Source organism: Sparus aurata, chromosome 17 (genome assembly GCF_900880675.1).
Source record: "Sparus aurata chromosome 17, fSpaAur1.1, whole genome shotgun sequence".
Taxonomy (NCBI): domain Eukaryota; kingdom Metazoa; phylum Chordata; class Actinopteri; order Spariformes; family Sparidae; genus Sparus; species Sparus aurata.
In genome coordinates this window covers 17,205,717-17,227,924 of record NC_044203.1, presented here as the reverse complement: position 1 = coordinate 17,227,924, position 22,208 = coordinate 17,205,717, and the positions used below count along the sequence as shown (strand labels likewise).

Below are 22,208 nucleotides of genomic sequence, written 5' to 3'. Positions count from 1 at the left end.
TACTCTCCTTCAGTGCTGGTGACGCACTACTCTCTTTAAAATATGTTCTGCATTGGTGTGTTTGAAAGGTCTATTTAATCATTCACTGTATTAACAATGTAAAACAATCCTATTGTATTCATTTTGTATATTCCACTAAATACCATGTACAGTACAGTGTGATGGCAAGTAGATGAGTTCTTTCAAAAGGCTGTCAGTGACTCATCTGTGAAGCCTAGACAGCCTTTTAGTTTTGAATCATTTGCATATAATCCCATGTCTCCACAGCATTTCTGAATTTCCAAACAGATGCTACAGAAACACCAGGTAACAGCTTATCAACACTCACTTGCTTGCACTACAAATTGTAATTCCTAATTACAGTTAAAATTTTAAAGAATTTTTAAAACATACAATGATAATTTTTGATATAGAATGATAATGTTTTATTAATTTCTATCACATCATCAGATTGAAATGTTACTTATACATTATTATTATTTAATTCTTTTAATTAATGTACAAATGTGACTTTTAACTTTAAAGAATGTTTCAGAGAGTTTTATTTTTATACATTTAAGTATTTACGTGAATAAAAGAAAAGAACATGTAATATTCTCATCACTTGTCATCATTTTATTTATTCAACAGCACATTATATTAAAATTACAAGTGTCCTTTGGCAGAAAAACATGCAACTGGCCAAACATTAGTAGAGGCCAATGTACTCAAGCACCACAATAAAGACTAAAACCTTAATATCTACACGAACATGTTCACCGACTAACAAACTGATCAATAAAACACAAATCAATCAATCATTTTACATTCACATCTAATTCTCTTCTTTTGGCCGACAACATGCGCAGGAAACACTGTCATTTCAAGTCATAGCAGATGCATAATTTCATTTAGTTTTTCATCACACAGTATCAGCTTGTTTTTCTATCATATCCAGGATTTAAATAATTCTTCATCAACACTGACCTTTAAGTAATCCCATAGTCAGACACGTCCAAACAACATTCTACCATTACTGACTATACAACAAATGCAGATTCAGTGTTTGATTTTCCTAACTAAGCTTTAGGTTTGACTCCCAGACACAGAGCCAGCTCGTTTCTCTGGATCTTTCCGTCCTTGTTGACGTCACAGTGACGCAGTAGAACGGCTCGCAGCTTGTCCAGCTCGGGACCAGTGATGTTCGGCTGGAGAGGACAGATGACAGAGGAACATTAAAGTGTAAATGTAGCACAAATGCTCTTAAGCCTTTAATGAAGTTGTTTCGGTCAGCCATAGTTTAAAGAGTTTTGAACAAGTGTGCATCATCAGTGTTTGATATCGACACATTGCCGGCATTTATACAGGTCCACACCCACCTAACACGTTTTTCAGCTGTTCCAAAGAAAACCACCTCTTTGAATTGACAGTTATTGACAGTTAAGCTTTATAAACGAGAGAGGCTCTGTGTGAGTACAAACTACCATCATGACACACAACTACGAGAGTGGAGAAGATGTTTGGAGAATGCTTGATGAAATGGAAGGCTTATTTGCAAAGTGCAGATAAGGTAGCAGCTACTGGTATCGGCGAGCACTTGATGACAATTTAATGCGACTACTCATATATGGAAATGTCTTAAAATCCCTAGAACATGCACAGATGCTGTTATCCTGTAAACTGCAACAAGTGTACAAAACTGTAATATCTAAATGTCAGAAACCAGCAGCGTAACGTCTTACCCTGACTAGCCCCATCATATCTTTGATTAAACCGTCGACCTCGGGACCCTCCAGTGCTCCTGTCTTACTCTGAAGAGACAGAAAAAAAAGAGAAAGGTAACAATAAAGAGTCCAGAGAGAAAGAGAGAGAACAAATGACAGAAATGGAGTGCAGATTACTTCCAATTTGCATCCCACTCACATTATTCAGTCAGTCATTGGTTTTCTGTTTTTCTGCGCGTATTCATTGGTGGGGTCAGAACGCTTCCCAAGAGTGCAGGGATGCTTACTACCCTGGGGTGTTTGCCAGGCATCACTGCTCAGAAATACATTTATTGCAAATATCCACCTCCAGATTACGTACAACATGATTTGAAACTGAATTCCACCAGTGATTACTTGACAGTGTCACTCTGCAGGAAATGTAATTTGATTTGATTTTAGTGCTTGAAGACGCAGCCATGGTGTAAAACATGACACTGACACGCTGCACATCACACTGTTTCCACCATGTTGATTCTCCAGTATGGTGAAAGTGCATCAGGCCTACCACACATTAAATATTAAAATGATGTCCATGTTGTTTCCCGACCACACACTGTTAACCGTAATGCTACTTGTCTTGTGGAGAATTGCTTTTCTATCCCGGCTAATAATTTGAGACCAGAAACACTTCTAACACAGCTTCTGTGAACATTAAATTAAGCACAGGCAGAATAAGAAGCTTTCAAATGAACTATTACTTCATACTAGACAAAGTCATAATCATGATTTTACAGAACAGAAGAAGCTTATCCGTGACTCCTGACTCCTATCTGGGGCTGTACTGAGAGTTAACTCATCCTCCCAGTGAGTGACTTGACATTATAATAGGTGCTTTGCTTTATTATGCTTCATTACTGAGGTGAGGGAGCTAATTGGATCCACTGTTGCTGTACCTAGTCCTACTCTGCACAGAGGCACACAGTGTGCCAATTTGAGAGTGCTACTAATTAGGAATGGAAAATGTTAAGTGGCTGTGATTCCTGCCTTTACTGAAGAGCCACGATCATGGGTAAAATATAAAGAATGAATCTGTTGCTCCATGGAGAAGTGCTGTTCTTAGATATTTCTTTGTTATTTTAAAGATCAGATTGTGTCACAATCTGATGAAAACACAACAGACATCAACTGTTTAAAAGGACCACAGACAGTACTGTGCTCTAGGCTAAGGCACTTAGCCTTTATACAGCTTTGTTGGCATCAGGGGACTGCTTTGCTAATGGGAGCTTCGGAAAGGAAGTTGTTGAAGGTAATTCTCGTCTGTCCTCCTCCTCAGGCTAGCTACTGATCCAAACCTACATTACTGAAGGATCACAACAAAGTGTTGTAAATAGTTCAGAACTGCAACAGACATTAGAAATAGGATGATTATGCCTCAGAGGCTGTTCCTTAAACCAAAAAACAGTACCTATACAGTCCACATTTTAACATCATTTCCTGCTGGACATGCCAGTCGGTTAAGGAACAGCAGTCATCATTTACGTCCCAACCTGTTATGTTATTGTACTTACAACGTCATAATGGGCAAAAATCTTGTCAAAGTCTCTTTTTCGCTCCTCTTTGCTGCAGGCCTTGGGAAAAGAACAAAGGGGTTAAAAAAGTAGAGATTATTGAAGGAAAGAATCAAGAAATAAAACAGAAAAAATAATTTATTAAACTGTCACATGATTCAACCTCATGTTGTCCATCAGCCAGATAAAGAGTAAGAATGAACTTACATCCATTTGGAACTGGAGCAGGAAATTCTCTTCTAAAGCCAAGATCCTAATTGTGAAAGAAATATATATTGCACAAGTATTTAAATTATTGAAGAGAAGAATATTCTGTGATTTGGGATTGGAACTTTTTCTTCTTATCAGATACAGTATAACACTTTAAATGTTCAGCCATGTTTTATTGTATATTCATCTAAAAAATCACCTTAGATTGGTACATGTGTTATTTAGTTTTTTGTGATAATGGCTTTTGGCAAAACTTGATAAATTCCCTTCTAATGGCATTGCACTGTACTGTGACACATAAAGATTACTCTGCTCTTTGCCCTGCTCTTTGAAAAGTACCTGGCCAAGTCGTTCAAATCCAAACAGCCATCCTTGTTTTTGTCAAAGATTTTCATCTGCAAGAAAAAACAATATGTGGTGAGATGCATGAAAATATGTCAGGCGTCACACCACCTGTGACTCTAGAGTCAACTCATCCCTCGTCCTGCCTTCAAGCGTGAACCAATCTCTGCCAAATTGAAATCTATAATCTAAAGGAGGAGGCTATCTAAGGCTCTGGGTTTTCATAAAGGTATCTCAGGGAGACGGTACAAAAATACACAAGTGACACAGCTGGGTCACTTCTTTTGACAGCTGTGACTGCACACAGAATCTCAAGAAAATCACAAGTGAACAGTACAAAAGTTTAGAGAGCAGTTTTTTGGCAGGATAATTTAAGTGTTTTCAGTCTTTGTGTTGTTTTGAGGACAGCTGTTTCACAAGGTCTTTCCATTTCCAGCACGTCCTTTAAGTACAACCAATTTTAATGTTTATTGTTAGGCAGTGACCTCTAGTGGCCTTAGTAATTATGACAGGCGCAAAGGAGAAGGTCAGGGGACATAGTACAATGGAGACAAAGGCCACAGTGTGTGTGAGTTTGTATGTGTGGGTGAGTGAACAGTATCACTACCATTGTGTCTGTGTACTCCTCAAGCTTGTCGGATGACACTTCCTTGTGATGCTCTAGGAACAGGTCTTTCAGGAAGGCCTAAGAGACAAAAGTTTAACACATAATCAGATTTAACAATCAACACTTTATTAAAAGCTGATTCCAAAAGAAGACTAATCAATCAAATTCAACTGAGTCACAGCTTTGGTATTTATTTTATTCACCGGAAATCTCTTCTCAAGACAAATATGTTGCGAGAAGCTGGAAAAGGACAAACATCTCGGTGTGTGACAGAACAGACAAGTCACTGTCTGCCAATGCCACCGTGGAAGGTTACTCCTTGAGCTGAAACGAGATGTGTAATAGGTTCTGCTATGTGAAGGGATGCACATTTTCTTTGCGTTGATAACCTTACCTTGAGCTCCTGAGCTGATATGTAGCCGCTGCAGTCGACATCATACTTCCTCCATATCTACAGTGGGCAGGGAAGGGCAAATTGATCAGTGCTAACATGCAGTGTACCGCTGTTATATATGAATTTGAGTTGGCTGTCTTGTCATCAAAGCTAATTGTGCTATGTTGTGTTTGGATAATATGACATTCACCATGAGAACTGGAATTCACTGTGGAAATATCACACCAGATCAGATGCAAAATACACATTAAGATGTTATCAGACTTAGAAAAAATGCGGTGAGTGTAACAAACACTACCCGACCACAGTGAAAAGACACTGCCCTGGTCCAGTCCGGTTAGAGTTCACAGCTCTGAGGTTGTTTGAATGCTTCCTCATACTTGCATGTGTTGCAGCTACAATACACATCTGTTTTTTCTCATTAGAAAAGAAACTGCAGCTATCATTTTTTCTTAGAATTCATCTGTTGTCTGTTTTTTTTTTTTCTGTGTTGATCCAGGTTCATGATGAAGGCAGAGGTGGGGAGTTGTGTTACATGACTTGGACGCAACAACTTTGTCTGACATTGAAAGTTGCACAGAGAACGGTATGCTGGGGATCTGTTGTTAGAATGTCGTGACATTTGGAGAAGAGAAACTGAAGAAGACACTGAAGACTTGACACTTAGTTGTGACATGCATAAGAATGAGTACTATTTATAAACTGTACAACCTAAATTCTTAGTTCAAATTATGTTAGATGGTTAATATTTGAGTGTCATTCCCAGCCCATCAAATACTGACACTTTGGGTTGGTCGAGTTGGGAGTGAGACTGTTTTAGGCTTAAGCTTTATCTTTGGTGCTCTGGTTCTTCACCGTCATGTGTTGTGGTTTTACTGCTGCTGTACAATCTTTACTGTTCTCATAACCTCTCACTGACACATTGAGTAGTTTGGTGGATGAGGCTCATCTCATGCCATCTTGTCTTAACTCACAGAAATGCTTGTTGTAGTCCCTGACCTCACCTTAATGAAGTCGACGCTGTTGTCCAGAGGAGCTTCTCTGCGGAATACTAGCAGGAAGTTCTCGTCTTCGGGGAGGATCATATTGGCCAACTGGAAAACATGTCAGAGAGCAGAGGTCAGGACGTGAAGCAGCGATCAGATTATAAACCATGCGGTCGATGATAATAACGTTCTGTGAGGCCTTCCATCTCGTTAGGTCTTGTTTATTTCACTGTTGGAGAGAATAACCGCCGAATTTACGGTCCGGGCTCGCAACCTTGATCAGATCAGGGGTCAGTTTTTATTAGATTTTCTACAAATGGATCCAGTGCAATTTATGACAGTCCGGTCTGTGGATTATCCTAATAAACTGGATAAACTGGGGTACTGTACATGTGAAAGTCACATTTTTTCTATACAATTTTATGTCAAGTGGCAGCAGAATGCTCCATTGCAGATATCTCACGGCCCCTGCAACTACCTGACATGACTGCAGTGATACAATGAGGGACGGATTAGAATTCATGTTTTCTGTTCTCCGCCAGCTCCTCTTGGCTCCGCTCCAGTTCATGTTTCTCTTCTCTTGTCTGTCCTTCTTTTAATAGTATCAGCCTTCCATTAGCAGATTAAACTGGCCCCCATAATCAATCTGAATACACAAAGAAGATGATACTGCAGTCATTTGGATCATGACACTGAAAATGTGGTCACACTAAGAAGCGCAATGCACCAGCAATGATGCCAACTCCAGAAGAGCTGGAGGTTCATGAAAGAAACAGCAATCAACGCACTGGGAAGAAAAGTCTTTCCAATGTTCGGTGTCTCCAGACCACATGTCTCAGTGACCGGTTTAGTTAGAAAAACATCATCACAGTGTCATGGAGTCTTGGCTTTTGTAAATTGCTAGAGCACCCATTTCTCACATTAGTTCCTTGAAAAAATCATATAAATGATTGTTTGTTGGTATTCCTTTAAGCATAAATAAAAAGAAACTGAGGAACCAAGACTTCCAGGTTTCCAAGAGCCACGTGAAAAATGCATTCAGGTAGCAGTTTCAATCACCAGACCTTGATCCATTTGCAGGTTATCAATGTGGAAGGTAAGTGGCCAAATTGTAGAGATCCTTGTATATTAGTTTTTTGTCATGCTTATAGAGCAGTTGGCATTTGCGAGTGAAAGCAATTGAATATTGGGATTCAACAATATGGAAATAGTGCAAAAGGAGGTGTAATTGTTGAACAAACAGTATACATAAAATAGCCTGCAAGGTACCTCCTGTAGTACCAGCATAGTGTAACTGGTCTGACGTTGTAGACATCAATGAATGGCAGTTAAAATATGGACAACATATTGAAACCCATATTTTGTTAAAAAATATCCACCCACTGAACTGAGTCCCTGCCAGATCCAGGACTGCCGTATTGTTAAGAGAGAGAATGTTTCCAAATGCAGGATTAAACCTATTCAGTTACATTAAATGTTGCACAGTTGCTAGTATGACATATCACATCAGTGCAACAGTGAGTAGGTAACTGTCTGAACAAAGTGCATAACAGGCCAGTCATATGGCACTGAACCACAGCAGTAACAGCCTTTCATGCAGCTTTTTCTTACAGGATACTGTGGCTTTCTGATAGGCTTGCTAACTTCCTTCCTAATGTACACAGAGAAAAACGGTATACAGCATGAGGAAAGAGCACAAATTACTAAGAACGCAAAAAATTATCAGCAGATACATATTAAGCATTCACATTCACTGCATGAGCCTAACTTTTTACTATTGGCAGCAGGGATGCACCGACTTGTTGAACCTGATACTGACCTCATTCAGTGGATCAAGTGCTTACGAGCAATCAACACTTAAGTATAGTACAATGATGACGATGCATTTTATTTAAAGGCACCTTTCAAAGCACTCAAGGGCATTGCACATAACAACAACAGTACATCAAAAATCAGGAAACATTTAAGTGCAATTTTGAAAAAAATAAAAATACAAATATGAAGATGCAATTACATAGTGATGAAACTGAATACATGTTCAGTTTCTTTGTCAATGTAAAGGAAACCGTGTTATAAAGGAAACCAGTCTTCAGAAGCTACTGTACAAAAAGGGTTTGACCACACTGTTCCTGCGTCAGCCACAGCAAATCATTGCGTCTTCGACAGGCCACTTATGGCAGACAAATATTGATTTATCATTTCAGCTTTATGAGTAAAAACTAAAGCTTTCTGGGTCGGCGGGTGCAACACATTAAGGGATTGACCCACTCAATGGATCATGGGTTGGTTTCTTGTAAATGAGTGTTCTTATGAAGAACGGCTGCTGTGCAAAGACCTGCATCAATTACGGATAGTGGAGACTGGGAAGGCACTGTCATCAAATGCTGCGCTTTATATTTCTGGGAAACTGACACAGCCTGTTAATTTGTCAGTCAAGTTTGATTTAATCTAATTTGTTAATGAACTGACTCAATTAAAAAGCCATTTGAGAATCTTTCATTAATTACTAGCAATTTGTTTTGTTTTCTTGAGAGACCTACTTAACAGTCCAAATGAATCATTAGATTCTTTCCCAATTTTATTCAGATTAAATTTAGCATTGATAGATGGCATGGTGTTGTATATAGAGATTTAGTCTGGTTTGAGCACTGCTCTCCTCTGTCTGACTCCTCACTACAGGATGGCTTAGCCTGCCCCACAGCAGTCCCGGAAATTTGTTTTCATTGTGCTTTAATATGGTTACAGGCTGTATCATAATTGTCATGGAGACATGAGATAAATAAGAGATGAAGAGGAGATTGTAGGGTGAGTGAATATATGAGTCTGAGAGAGACAGAGTGGACAGAGGAAAGGAGGAAGATGCACCACTTAATGATGGGATGAGTGCTTTGAAGTGGAGTCTGATCTTTTATGTATTTAAAGGTGTTTTATCTTCTCTTTGGCTGGCGTGAAACATCAAACATGCATGCAGACACAAACATAAATAAGCTACCTTTTAGTATAAAGGAAACAATGGTAAAGGAAATGGGTGAGTGATTCAAGACATAGAGCTCATGTAGTACCTCCTGAATCTGTAGTTTCCCGTCAGCAGTAACATCGTAGGCCGACATAAACCTTTGCTTCAGTCTCTGGACTCTCTCCTCAGTCACTTTCTCCTGGAGAGATGCAACACATCAAGATCAAGTCGATATTCTTGCCCCAAAGTCACCATTAATAATTCACTGTTTATGTTTAACTGGACACAGATATCATGATGATAAAGTACATGATAGGGTAAGATGAAATGAAAACAACTTCAAACAACAAATCCAGATTTTGAAGGACAAATACGCTACTGGCTGAGTCACAGTTATTTTAAGAAATGTCGCCATGGATACTCCCATTTTCTTCTCTCAAGCTCTGCTTTCTCAACCCCGGGCTAACTGTTCGTAGCTCACTCTGCAAGTCCCTGGCTTGCCTAGCACTAATAATAAACAGAGCTAAAGTTCAGTGGTTGCTTATCAGACTTCAGAATCACATTTTCTTTTCCTGTAAAGACAAAGTTCTTCCTCAACCAGATCTCGGTCTAAAGCTTGAGGCAGCTGAGCGCCAGAATATTTCTAGCCGTTGACTTTACATATTTGGGAGCCAGTCTTTCAACCTCTTTTTGTAAACCTTCAATCACTGTACTGTAACTATAGAAACCTGTTGATCTGTGGCGATGAGGTCTGAATCATGGCTCCGTGCAGAGCAGAGCATACAGTTTGCAGACTGCAAGGTGCCTGAGCTTTGCTCATTACTGAGAGACAGGCATTTATCTTCAGCATCACCCTCACTAGATACTCTTGTTTGGCGCCAGCAATCTCCTGTTGCTAGGCAGAAGTTTGTGCACTATTGACACTATGTACGCTTCATAACAAACTCATCTACGCACTGGCTTTCACTGATATATTTAACTTACAGTGTAGAACATGCAAATTCATTAAGGTTCATATGAGAAATTGATTCGAAATGTGATGGGTCACGAAGAAGAAATCAGCATAACTGTTGCACAAGGGGACATCAACCACCATGTGGCTTATCTCAGCTAATACTTCAACAGCTGGATAGAATTTAATGAGTGACTGTGTGGCTGTGTTTTCTGTAGCTCAAGATACATACATACAACAGAACTTATCCTGGGGGCAAACATCCAATGGACAAAGTGACATGTGGTCTGTTTGTTTTAGTACCCCCATTAGTATCCAAGGGAGTCCAGTCACACACTCGAACACACTAGAAGATAACCAAATAGCTCGATGTTCATTTTCAATGCCTGACCAGAGCTCTTTCATTGCATTGTGTTTAACATCGTTAAAGTCACCCCACCCATCCAGATAGCTGCGTGGAAGTTCAGCTGCCCATACAGCACATATCACAAATGCTGTCCGAAGCCAAATGTATGTGGTAGAAAGAAAAATGAATGAATCATAATATATGGAAATTAATGACCATTGTATGCCAACAATTGACTGCAGTGGCAAATTTAAAAATAAATTGTGGCCTGTACTTGTAGAGAACATGTGCACAGAAACATATGATCAGCTGTAAGCCTTAACCCACAATCTCATTTTATCTGGAAAACATGATTTATATTTTAGTATAATCTATATGGCACAGAGGTGGACAAATTGCAGCGATATCATATGCATTTGTCAGTATCTGAGGGAAATCATGTTGCAATCTGTTGCTTTGTTCCTGTTCAGCTGAACTGTATTGAACTGCTGTCATCACAAGTTCAGGATGAATTAATCCAAACAAAGGTGACTCACCTGTGGACCGAGTCTCTTCATCATGTGACGGAAAAATTCATCAAGCTCTTTGCCTTCAATATAGCCATTATCTGTCAACGAATTAAAAAAATGAAAGTTGTGAAAGTCCCTGGGTTGTATACCTCGTGAAGAAAGTTAGAATTTTACACTGAATTCAACAAGTGACTTTATCACTGCCAAATGATTTTCTTATTTTCAGCCTGGACCTGTGTAAAGTCTTCCTCCTCCCTGGTGTTGTGCACATCCCCTTCCCCTTTCAGACATGCCACATATGTGACATTTTCCCCAGTACTTTTAGTTTATGAATATAGTAAATGCAGTTATTTTTCAATCACAAGAATTTAACACAAGAATTCAAGATACTTCCCACAAGCAGGACTCACAATTGTATTACCACAAAAACTTCATACCCCCCAATTTCCAGCACAGGGAAGAATAAATATTAAAAGAGCAACGTATCTATCTGCTTTAGTGGTTTTTAGTGAGAGAAAATATGAACATGTCATTGACTGTTCTCACCATCTGCATCGAAGTGTTGCCAGATTTCCAGAAAACCAGCTGCATCCAGGTTGTCGAAGGCACTGTCCATGTTAATGAAGAAAAGGTCAAGTAAGCTGCAAACTTTAACACATAAAACAAAGACTGACTGAAGTGACACACTACTCAGCTGTCTGCTTGGTTGACATATGCTCTTTTCTGACTTTGTGAAAAACCACACCTCCTCTGTGTGAGTGAGACAGAGAGGGAGAGGGACAGAGAGATTACTGTAGCATTGTATTTGCCACCTGGTGGCTGTTCTGCACACTGCAAAGCAGATCCTCAACAAAAGCAACAAGGCAATGCAGAGATTTCAAAGTCTGTAAAATTATTTTAATCAATATTAATATTTGCATGAAGAAAATGTCCAACACCAGCAGAATGACTCCAACATATTGATCCATGACAAAAATGGAACAAACAGACCGATAATGAGCAAACATGTCATTTATGTAGTTTTTTTTTTCCAGCTTGAGGAAAACAATTTTTTGAGTCATGATGAAAGTAACATTAAATCTATTACATGTAATAACAAAATTAATACATACAAAGAATTAATTTCTACACTTATGAACACAATGTACAAGTGAGAGGAAAAAAACAACAACAACAAAAAGGTGTCAAGACATCACCGGCCACTGTTTTTATTCCAAATAAGTTACAAACAAACCCTTAGTATAGTAGTGTACTTAGTACCAAAACAATAGAGGATTTGCTGTGTTCACATAGGCGTGTGAATATATCACAGTGTGTATGTTACATGTGCGTATATTACACATACATATATACACACACACTCCTACATGTATGAAAGCACATATATACATACAGTACAACCCACGGGCACATCATGCAGTCACACACATACGTAGACTCAGGAGTCTTGACTCAATGCTACTGGTTATGTTTCACTTTCATCACTCCGTGCGCCGACAGAAATGAAGTGGATGCTCATTTTTCAGGACTGGACAGGAAATCATGACAGAAACACAGCCAGCTGCTTCTGAAATCCCACACAGAAGAGTTGAAGAAGAAGAATGTGTCCACGTAATTTCCCTTGCATCAGGAAAACGGCGAAACAATTTCAACAGAATACAGCCACATGTATTTGCTTCAAAAGTATTGAAAAGTAGTGGTGTTTTTTTTTTTTTTCTTTTTTTAGTGTCCTTGAACATCTTTCAAAGAAAAAAGTGATGAGTTTTAGGACTGACACTGTGAATCAAAGCAGACATCAGAGACAGATTAATTATATACAGCAGGAACAGTGTTATTTTCCAAACCATGATTAGTGACAAGGAAGCAAAATCTTATCATGATCCTACAAAAGACATCGATAGACACCGTAGGAAAAGGTGCACCAGTAAGACCTTTGGCCCCGACTTGAATTAGTCTCTTGTACAGTACAATAAAATACGACTTGAGCCCCTTTCACACTGCGCGTAAAGAAAGAGGTCTAGTGCACTTTGAAAATTAATGTTGGAGCACAGTTCAGTCAGCTATGTAGTCAAAAATAAAGGTATTTCCACAGTGGTATCTGTCAATCTAATGAAAAATTAGTCAAATATCATACAGAGGTGTATACAGAATGCTGCGTTCACGTGACAGAGGATGTGGCAGAGACGGGAAAGGTTCCACCGTTTCTTCATGCTCAAGATGGCTGTATTAGGGTTAACAATTGCAAGTGCACTGTAACTATAGCCACACATCCATTCAGTTTGGGGTTTACTGAAGGACAGGTCGAAGCATCCATGTTTGTTTGCTTTTTCAAGTAAGTTTAAGAAAAAGTTCGGTCAAGCTTCACATTAAGGTCCTCGTCATAACAGTTAGTTGATAGGTAATAAAACCCTCTTAAGCTTATATAATATTATATTAACTCTAGATAGCATCATACACATGTTCCTTATTAGATAATAAGACATTTATAAGCCCTTATAAGACACGCATTAACATTTATTGATGCTTAACAACGTTAATAAAAGCCCTAAGAGTATGTCATAATTGTTAATAACAACTCAAAACACTTTCATTGTTTTTTACCCAACTTACCTATTACATCATTGTTAAAACTTTACTTAGCTTTTTTGTGGTTGGTTTATCAACATCAGTACATAAAGTGAGAGCAATGTCTTATGAAGGTCATTAAATCCTTTATTAGGCTTTTATTAAAGCTAAAGCTATAAATTAAACTGTTAAAAAGTTTCTTATAAATGTCTTATTATAGGCTTGTTTATCATGTTATGATTAGCACTTATAAAGTCTTAAAGGAGACCAATCATGCTTTTTGTTTTTGTTTTTTCCTTTGCCTGTGTTTCTGAAATGCCTCCAAGGACCTCAACATAAAGCGTTACTACTCAAATATGACATCAATGCAGCACAACATGGTGCAACGTCCTGATGTGTATTGCATTTCAGTAAAACTGTAAACAATCCATTGCTTAGGGTACAAACTGTTAATAGGGTTGCAAGTTATTTTGCCTTTGTTGATGAATGAGGAGATGAACGACTTTAACATACGATAACTTTGAGAGTCTGTTAGCTGACTGTGTGGCAGTGTGAAAAGGGCATTTCATGACAGACAAAGATAATCAAAGTGTTGTTGCTGTGTAGCATTCAGGTCTTCGGAATGCTACGTACAGAATATCCCAGAGATCCGTGTGGTCAAAATACAGCTACCCTGTGTTCACATTCACTTCGGGCGCTGAGTTCTTGGTTATTTGTGTGTATGTAGGTTGTGTGTCAAAGAAATGTCTTGTGTTACAAGGAATGAGGTGAAAGTGAGCTGAATTTGAAAGCCCCTAAAGGTCAAGTTCTGTAAGAGATGCTGAGTGTTTGAAGGTTGGAGTTCCCTCAGTGTCCCGCTTTTTACACAAAGATCAGACTCGAGAGGTTATTGTCGAAATACTGTCAGTGAATGACATTCTCTCCATCTGCGTTACCTTCAAGCCGTTTATCAATGACATTCCTCTTTTTGAGTCGGTTCTTTGCTTTCATTAGACCATCAGCACACCAGGATGATATCAACACATGCGAGTACATTATAAGGGGTGAGGATCAATCTGTCTTTAAGAGCAATGCAGAGTCTGTATGAGAGACGAGCACTGGCATACCACACAGTTTAGTTTGATGCTCAATAGTCTCATTTTTTCTGAGTGAGAGCTAGAAACTAATCTGAGACACAGAAATGAGACGGTTTATGATGGGACTCTGTATTGCGCTTTAATAACAGACGCACACTCCTTTCCCCCCTAAATCGAAGAAAAAAGACTGCTGCAGTTTAAAGGTATCATAAAACCTTTTTTTTTTTTTATGTCGTTAGCATGGTAACACAGAGAACAGTGTTAGTTAACAGTGCTGAAGCCTTATTGATTGGTCATCAGTGAAGTTTAAGTGCACCACAGTCCTCCCTAAGCAACACTTCATCTGGTCACTCCAACTCTCTCACACAGAGACAAACTTGAGTCCAGTTGGGTGTAAAGTATCATGTCTAGCTATCCTCAGAGTCCGGTGAAGCTCCTCTGAGTGACCTTTAATGTCAGCTACATCAAAAATTGTATTTTTGATATATGGTGGACTGAGATTCTCAGCTGAACCTGTATCTTCCTGTAAAAAAAAAAAAAGGAAAAAAAAGAAAAAATGAATTGCATAATTGATTCAGTCACCTCTGAAGTCCGGAGAAAAGTAACTTGCTGAAAATAGCGTTTAGAAAAATCTGTACAAATATTATTGAAGGAGATAAATGCCATCGGGTCCCGGTGTGGTCGTATGTTTGAGTTCAAGTACAGTACAGTGATCCTGGTGTTATTGTTGCATGTGTTTGGTCCCTGGGAAATGAGCTACAAGCAACAAATGGAAATAAGACGTTGGATTGTTAAAGAAAGATTTCAGACGTACACTCTTAGTTTCACAGTCTCTGTCTGCTGTTTCCTGAAAGCAGCGTGTCTCTTCTTAGTGGTTAACAAACTTTAACTCAGGTTTCAATGATCATCGAATCCTTCAAAGTTGATTTTTTTTAAAGAGTTTTTCAGAGAGTAGGTTTGTGAGAAGGAAGCTCTTGGGAGACTATGCACAGTTTGGTTTACTAGGTGAAGCGATGTTACTGAAAACTGTAATGAGGATATCCCCCCCGCCCAAGTGTAATACCAATAATTTCATCATGGACAACCAAATCAAATAAAATTTGACATTGTGTATTACCTGATACTACAGCAGGTCTTCCTGCGGACCAAACATGATTCATACTGTGTGGTCAGACAGGACCTGCAGGTAGAACCTCTAATATAAACCAAAATATATCCATTGGATTCCCCCCTTAGTTGCTTTTCTAAAAGAAAACACTTGAGGCTCATCAACGTTTATCTCACTCATATTAAAATAAAGTTTTTGTCTGCCTCCTCCCCAGAGTCTGATGACTTCTTTCCCGCCGCCTTGTCTGGATTTGGAGATTGGTCCTTGGTCCTGATGGAGCCGTGATCCTCAGAGTTGGTACGGAGAGGGCTGGGTCGCTGAACAGAGTCTGACACAGAGCCCGTCCTCACTATAAACAAGAGAGAGAAGATAAAAAATGACATGTTGACAATGCTAAGAGGAAGGGGGAGGTGAGATGGAGAAAGAAATAGAAATGATAAATCATTTAAAAACATATTTGGATGGGGTTTTTTTTGTTGGTATATGTTGATGTTGACTATAATATTGCAGTCGGCTCATCTTCCAATAGAGAGGCAATGTCACGCCCCTTCTGGGGGACATTCATGGGACCTTATTTCAGAAGAAATATATATGGTCGTGAATGGCAAGAACCACGACTTACACACACAATGGTCGTGAATTTAATAGAGAATTTTCAATTTGAAAGTCGCAGTTTGTCATAAAACTAAGTGACTACACAGCAACAGTTTGACTGATACCTTGTCGAGCCGGTCCTGTATATTGGCTAAATCGCAAAACTGACCAACTCTCCTTTATTATAACTGCTGTTGTCAATATGGCCAGACTTGTTGTGATTTACACATTTTTGATACTTTTTCAGTGGCCATTGTTGGTGTTGGTGTATATTGAGCCAAACACTGAGACTATGATGTTCAATGAGCAGTTTCACACAAAACTGGAAGATGTTTCACTATTGTTATGACAAACTACGGCTTTCTAGACTTTTAATTGACAATTGACAAACTTCATAAGTGTAATTCATGCCATATTTCAAAGGGGATTCAAAATGTATTCTCCTCACTGACTACTGCACAAATTCTTTCCGAGATAAGGTCTCATGGGGATCACAAGAGGGAGTGTGACTTCTCTTCTCTATACCAGCCAGTTAAATACAAACTAAAAAAAGAAGTGATGTAAAGCACCCACTTTATATTTGTTTATATGTATTCAGAAAATCACAGTATCAGGGATTCAAAGAGCAGAGCTGCAAGACTGAATAACTATGCTAGACAAGATTCATACAGCCAGCTCCCTTGTGCTTCCAGCTGTGTGTACTTATGAATATACAGTAAAAAAAGAGCCTGCTGACAAAAAAAGGGCCTGGGAAAGGCTGAGCAAATGTGCAAAGGACAGCATGATTAAAGCAACACACATTTATAGAAACAATGGATGCTACCAGGATTAAAGATCCCTTCCTCAGGAGTAAGGTTTGTGGCTTCAGCATATTCCAGGAGTCTACTACTTTCAGCTCTACTTTATCCAGCCAGGAAATACTGATGCCAAATCACACAAAGTTGTTCATTTTTTTTAAATATGCACCATTCTCAGCGTGATGGACTACTGGTCTGTTCAGAACATTTACCCACTCTCTGCCCAATGCATGCTGGGATAGACTGAGTTAGTCACTGAAGGGGATCCTGCTCTTTCCGCCTGAGTATTCTTGATAATGTTCTTTACTATGCATACAGGCTATTGAAAAGTCACGCATGTATACTGCCACCTAATAGGTCTATTCTATTTATACAGAATTAGATAATATGGCATTAATGTCCTACATTTTGTGTGACACAATCATTAAATCGAATTACAAGGGAAGAAAATGTTGTCTGCTAGGTGAAAGAAGTTCCCCTCTATTGGTGCCAAGGTTGCAAGATTGCACTGGCTGCAGACTGAAACTGCCCAGCCCAGCTTGTCAGTCTCTCTGGAACCGTTCGATATTTATACGAATTAAACAACAACACTGATTTTATTAAATTTCTACTGGGCAACAAACCACAGAACCAACAAATCAAATAGCCAGTAGCTTCAAAATAAATTCTCATTTGCCTGAGCACAAACGTGAATCAAATATGACGGGCACCAGAGGCAGTCACTGATAATGTACAGCAAAAAAAAAAGGAAGAGAGAGAGAGAAGGAAGGAAGACCAAAGGAGACACGAGATGTGAGAACGGAGACAGGCATGAAAAGATAAGCCAGCTGTCTGTTACATAATAGATAATACATGAAAGGCAGTGGGACTGAGTGAGAGGTTTGACCCGAATCTATCAGTCTGTCAATACTGTACATGCACACAGGCGACAACTTCCACAGGAACAAGGCAAATATGAATCAGATCCTGACAGTGACATTAATCATCTGCAGTCTGTGTAGGGGAAATCTGCTTATTGATTCGCATTTACACAAAAGGAAAGAATGGGCTAAGTAGAAGATCTCGACGGATTTTCGTGACCCACCATCCTGAGTGGTTTTGTTGGCAGAGCCTCCTGACTGCAGGCCATCTTTGTCTTTCTCAGACAGCATCCTCTTTAGTGTGGGAGTGAGAGCTGAGACCTTCGGCGACACACTGCCACTGCTGGGTGAATCTGAGCCCTCGTCTGTCGGTAAAATCAGCCGGAAACAAATTTTGTCTTATTTGTCATAAAAGCTCACAAAAAATATACTAAACAAGCACAATGTGACCATGGCTGTGTCATCTAAAAGCAAAACAAATAAAATATAAAAAAAAAAAGAAAAGTGTCATTCAGATGTACCTATGCTCCTGCTGCTGCTGGTGGTCCTCGGCTTCTGGGGGATGGTGGGTCGAGCAGCCAGCGCGGGCTTTGCTCCCTGTGGCACAGGTGGTTTCGGACTTACTGGTCCCCCAGGGGAACTTGACGACGACGTAGTCCTGAGACGAAGGGCCGGTTCAGGCCTGGCCTCACCACGAGGAGGGGTCTTCTCCGGAGAGCCAGGGTCTGATTTATTAATCGAGCCAGTGGGAGACCTGCTTTCTGAAACGGTGGGCTGGGTCTTGCCTGCTGAGAAATAAAAAGAATGAAAAAACTCATCCACAATCATTTTTGAACCCCGACCCAAAACACCAAAACCAAAAATGGCAATTCATGACTGAACTTGTGCCCCTATATTTTGTGGGCTGTGAGACAGTCTCTTCCTCAGACCGAACAAAATAAAAATGATCCAAATAAGACCAGCTGAAGTTCTGCATGAGTATAGTATTAGTTCACCCAAAAATGCAAAATGTAGTCATTATCAGCTCCATGGAACATTTTATGGAGATTCACAGCAAACCAGAGCCTTGGCTTTAGCTGGCTGACCTTTATTTCACTTTTGGTTGAACTTACCCTTTACCTTGAAGGTTAGGTTCCCCTCCCCCCAAATTTACAGCTACTCCTCTTATTTGTTTTTCCATGTTTATCTCAACAGATATAACAGCTAGCTTACCTGTTGCATTGCTGTCGGGCCTGTCGGGGCTGGAAGACTGGAAGAGACACAAGAACAAAATATTGGTTGTTAGGTGATTTTAATGGATTACTCAGATTTATGACATAACACTGAGGACAAATCGACTTATACAAACAGTGCACAAAATGTTAAGACTGTCTATTTGAGTCCAATGTATTTGCTTCACACTGCAGTCCATTTTGCACAATTCTATACAGCATATATTCAGTGTCAAGCTCTTATTTTATTTAAGTGCAGTGCTGTAACACTGAATGTACATGTTAAACTGCGAGGCAACATTTTAACAGAAGGGGGCGCCTTTGTGTTAGAAAACCCAGCTCATACGCCCAAGCTTTGTATTAATAACCTCCTGCCTCCATAATATCTCTCCCTGCATTTTATCGGCATACACACACGCACACACACACACACACACACACCTGTAAGCCAGCCAGAACAAGCAGATGGCAGGAGAGGCTTTAGTGCTACTGATACAAGGTCAGAAAAAACCCTAACGCTGCGAAACACCATAAACCTCTTACTGCACACATACACACACACGAGCGCGTGCATGCACACACATACGCACACAGTTTGCAGTGCAGTAACTACAAAGGGACAAACACATTGCATTGAAATGCCTACAGGTGCTACTATCAACTCCCATTTCACAGATGTGGTTCTCAAATCACAGGGTTATTGCCCTGTCATCCTGTCAGAGTCATCTGACAAATGACGTTCCACATAAATCCCACTATGATTTATCTCAAATAACACACTTTTGCTTTTGAGGAAATGAACATGTGAGTGCAGAAGAGAGAGCAAAGAAGGTGAAGGAACAGAGGGCGCTTTAAGGCCTCTTAAGTGAATGTGGGAATTCAAAGTAGGTGAAATATTCCCACGATGTTCGTATCCTGCGGTGAGTCATGACAGAATATTTGCATATCGGCTTTCTTTCTCGTCTTCCTCCCGTCCGTTAGCCGTTTGTGTGACCATTTCTTCCTCCCTGCATTTCTCTCGCTCCCTTTTCTTCCTCCCTTCACCTTGTCGTCTGGCACAAAATCAGGGTTGTTTGTGTTTTTTTATGTCAACATGTTGACAGGCACAGTGACTCGCCTGAAGATATGCACAAGTCTCAGCATCTGTGGGTGCGTCTGTGTGTGTGTTTTAGTATGCTTCTTATTTTGAGTGCTCTCTCAGCTGGAATGTACCAGTTACTAAGTGTTGAACAAAACAGCTCTGACAAGTGGAGACTGAACACCTACAGCACTTTGTCCCCAAAACAAAGTCAAATATGATCTTATTGAAAACACCCTAGTCTGCTTCTTTAAGCCTTCTATATCTGACTGCCTTAGAACTGTCATAAAAAACCCTCTAACTTTATTTTGGTAGTTTAAATGTCTTTAAATGTCACCTTATCTTAACATTAGGAGTGAAAGTATTCCCCCATGGCTTCTCTGATATCCACCCTCCTTCTCACTCCTCTCTCAATATTTTTCAAATCTAACTCTGTGAATTAAGGGATTATTAATTTAATGTGGAGTGTCAGCATCACCTCTTCTTTTCAGGTTCAAATCAGCTGTCTACCCTCTGCCCCTTACTTCCCTCTGTCCTTGTAACCTCATTGATTACTTTTTTAAACCATCTCACCTTGTACGCTCTCCTCTCCTGCTTGGCCTTCATCTCTGCCAGGAGGCCGCTGCCCATCATCTGTAAACCCGGGTACCGCCTGCCTCCCTGAGGACTGCCCCTGCCGTCCGAAACCTCCCAGGGCTCGTCGATGGAGTCCGGCGTCCTGAGCTCCTCCGAGCGGTCTGAGCTGCTGCTGTAGTCTGTCGGCTGCGAGCGGCTGGAAGCATCTCTGCAGTTAAGACAGGAAATATTAGAAAATAATCTTTCGAATGGTGCACTGGGACTGAGTTTTGAACAGAACATAAAATTTGTTCAGTTTTGATTGTCTATACCTGGACTTTGTCTCAGGGGCTGGACTCTTTAATGCCACCTTGGGTGAGGAGGGCTCCTCAGGGATGGTGGAAGCTGGCGTCGAGGTGGAAGATGAAGCTGATGCAGCTGACTGGTTTTTGTCAGACTTATCTGATTTGTCCGATTTATCAGATTTATCAGATTTGGAAGAGCGTTTGATGAGGTTGAGGAATCCTCCTTTACTCTTCTTCTTTTCTCCATCTTGAGATTCTGAGCTTTTCAGGGAACGTCTGAGAGGAGGCAGAACGAGAGACAACTCGTAAGGAGGACAAGAGATTTCACATGTTTAAAGTATATGAAAAGTGAGAGATGTATCATGGAAGAAAAAAGTGTAATCCTTACTTGGAATCCATCTTGGTGACTTTCGTGGAAAAGAACTCATCCACACCCTCATCCACCCTTCCCATGAGGCCATTCTGCTCCCCATCCTGAGATGGAGCACTGTTGATTTGCTGAAAGAAGAAGATGAAGAATGTGATCACATATCTGAAACATCTGGCGAACAGCTGATCTGTTTCCTTACAAGTGAGTACTTGGTGTATAGTCCATTCTTGTTTCAATCATTTCTGTTTTGCAAGTAAATTGAAGTATTCCGCTTTTGGGGATAATTAATATCTTAGACTGTGCTTCCTCAGCCAACAAAGTTTGACTCACGGGTACTTTGCTGGAATGCTGTTTCTTGTTCCGGCGAGGTCGTAGTTTGGTGAAGTGCTGCAGCTTCTTTTCCTCCTCAGACGGCAGCTCCACCATCCCTCCTGACGGACGGTGCTCCAGTTTTGGCAGCACATGAGATGGAGTAGGTGGCGTTCGAGATGAAGTGTCCTCCATGTGGACAGGGACGTCCTCCAGGGCCTTATCCAGGTCAAACTCCATCTCTGTTGGTTGGATGGTCATTAGTAGGTTTGTAATTAGGGAAACATTCAATGTACTCGCACCACCAGGTGATGAAGAACTATTTGATAGACCAAATACAGAATGAGTCACATCAGGCCTGTCACAATAATTACGTTATTGACATACTGATATATGGATGTGACCAATAAAATAGTGGCAAAACCTGATTTGGCAGTATATTGTTAAGGACCCAATGAGTTTTTTTAAAATATCAAGTAGAATGATGATGTACTACTTGATTCTACGGGTTATGTAATCAAAGAGAAACAATGAAAATGTATACAAAAACTAACCAAATAACAACAACTTACCAAAGGCACGAGACACTGGCCGCAGCATTCTGCTGTGGATGCTCTTCCTCTTGGATTTGGGCGTCATCTGAAACAAGAGGAGATAATCAGATACAATTGATAGCAACCGTTATCACCTTATTATAACTTTCATTTCCATCATTCAAGACTGGTTGAGCTTTCAGTTTGATAAGCCAGGTTGTTTCTCCAAAGAGAAAATATCCTGGGAGAACAAACTAACAAGCATTATTGGCAAAAATGGAGCTAAAGTCAA

General features: G+C 40.0%; 2 protein-coding genes across 7 annotated transcripts in view; both read right to left on the bottom strand.

Annotated features, from left to right (window-relative positions):
- Nucleotides 1-589: 589 nt before the first annotated feature.
- LOC115566622 (secretagogin-like) lies at nucleotides 590-11,320 on the bottom strand. Its single transcript, XM_030392499.1, has 11 exons — nucleotides 11,102-11,320; nucleotides 10,583-10,653; nucleotides 8,855-8,947; nucleotides 5,811-5,900; nucleotides 4,807-4,863; nucleotides 4,413-4,490; nucleotides 3,803-3,858; nucleotides 3,461-3,506; nucleotides 3,254-3,313; nucleotides 1,722-1,790; nucleotides 590-1,187 (listed from the first exon to the last, which is right to left on the bottom strand). Exons 1-11 carry the CDS (start codon nucleotides 11,169-11,171, stop codon nucleotides 1,059-1,061), a joined length of 819 nt encoding a protein of 272 aa, XP_030248359.1. The 5' UTR covers nucleotides 11,172-11,320; the 3' UTR covers nucleotides 590-1,058.
- A 110-nt stretch (nucleotides 11,321-11,430) lies between these two features.
- LOC115567597 (F-actin-uncapping protein LRRC16A) overlaps nucleotides 11,431-22,208 on the bottom strand; it is a 75,908-nt gene continuing 65,130 nt past the window's right edge. For 5 of the 6 annotated variants that reach the window (XM_030394329.1, XM_030394333.1, XM_030394331.1 and 2 more), the window contains 9 exons: nucleotides 21,956-22,022; nucleotides 21,405-21,625; nucleotides 21,093-21,202; nucleotides 20,732-20,980; nucleotides 20,418-20,628; nucleotides 18,768-18,804; nucleotides 18,077-18,343; nucleotides 17,780-17,920; nucleotides 11,431-15,653 (listed from right to left, as the gene is read on the bottom strand). In XM_030394329.1, coding sequence (XP_030250189.1) covers nucleotides 15,481-15,653; nucleotides 17,780-17,920; nucleotides 18,077-18,343; nucleotides 18,768-18,804; nucleotides 20,418-20,628; nucleotides 20,732-20,980; nucleotides 21,093-21,202; nucleotides 21,405-21,625; nucleotides 21,956-22,022 — 1,476 coding nt within the window. In that variant the 3' untranslated portion in view covers nucleotides 11,431-15,480. The remainder of the gene's footprint in view (nucleotides 15,654-17,779; nucleotides 17,921-18,076; nucleotides 18,344-18,767; nucleotides 18,805-20,417; nucleotides 20,629-20,731; nucleotides 20,981-21,092; nucleotides 21,203-21,404; nucleotides 21,626-21,955; nucleotides 22,023-22,208) is intronic. The other variant, XM_030394330.1, reaches the window with a different exon arrangement.

What these genes read in the sequence shown, in the direction of transcription:
- LOC115566622 (XM_030392499.1), bottom strand. Translation starts at nt 11,171, where the DNA reads ATGGACAGTGCCTTCGACAACCTGGATGCAGCTGGTTTTCTGGAAATC. An exon ending in TATCAGCTCAGGAGCTCAAG is followed by an intron (nt 4,491 to 4,806) that starts GTAAGGTTATCA and finishes TTTGTCTCTTAG; the next exon opens with GCCTTCCTGAAAGACCTGTT. An exon ending in ATATGATGGGGCTAGTCAGG is followed by an intron (nt 1,188 to 1,721) that starts GTAAGACGTTAC and finishes TGTCCTCTCCAG; the next exon opens with CCGAACATCACTGGTCCCGA.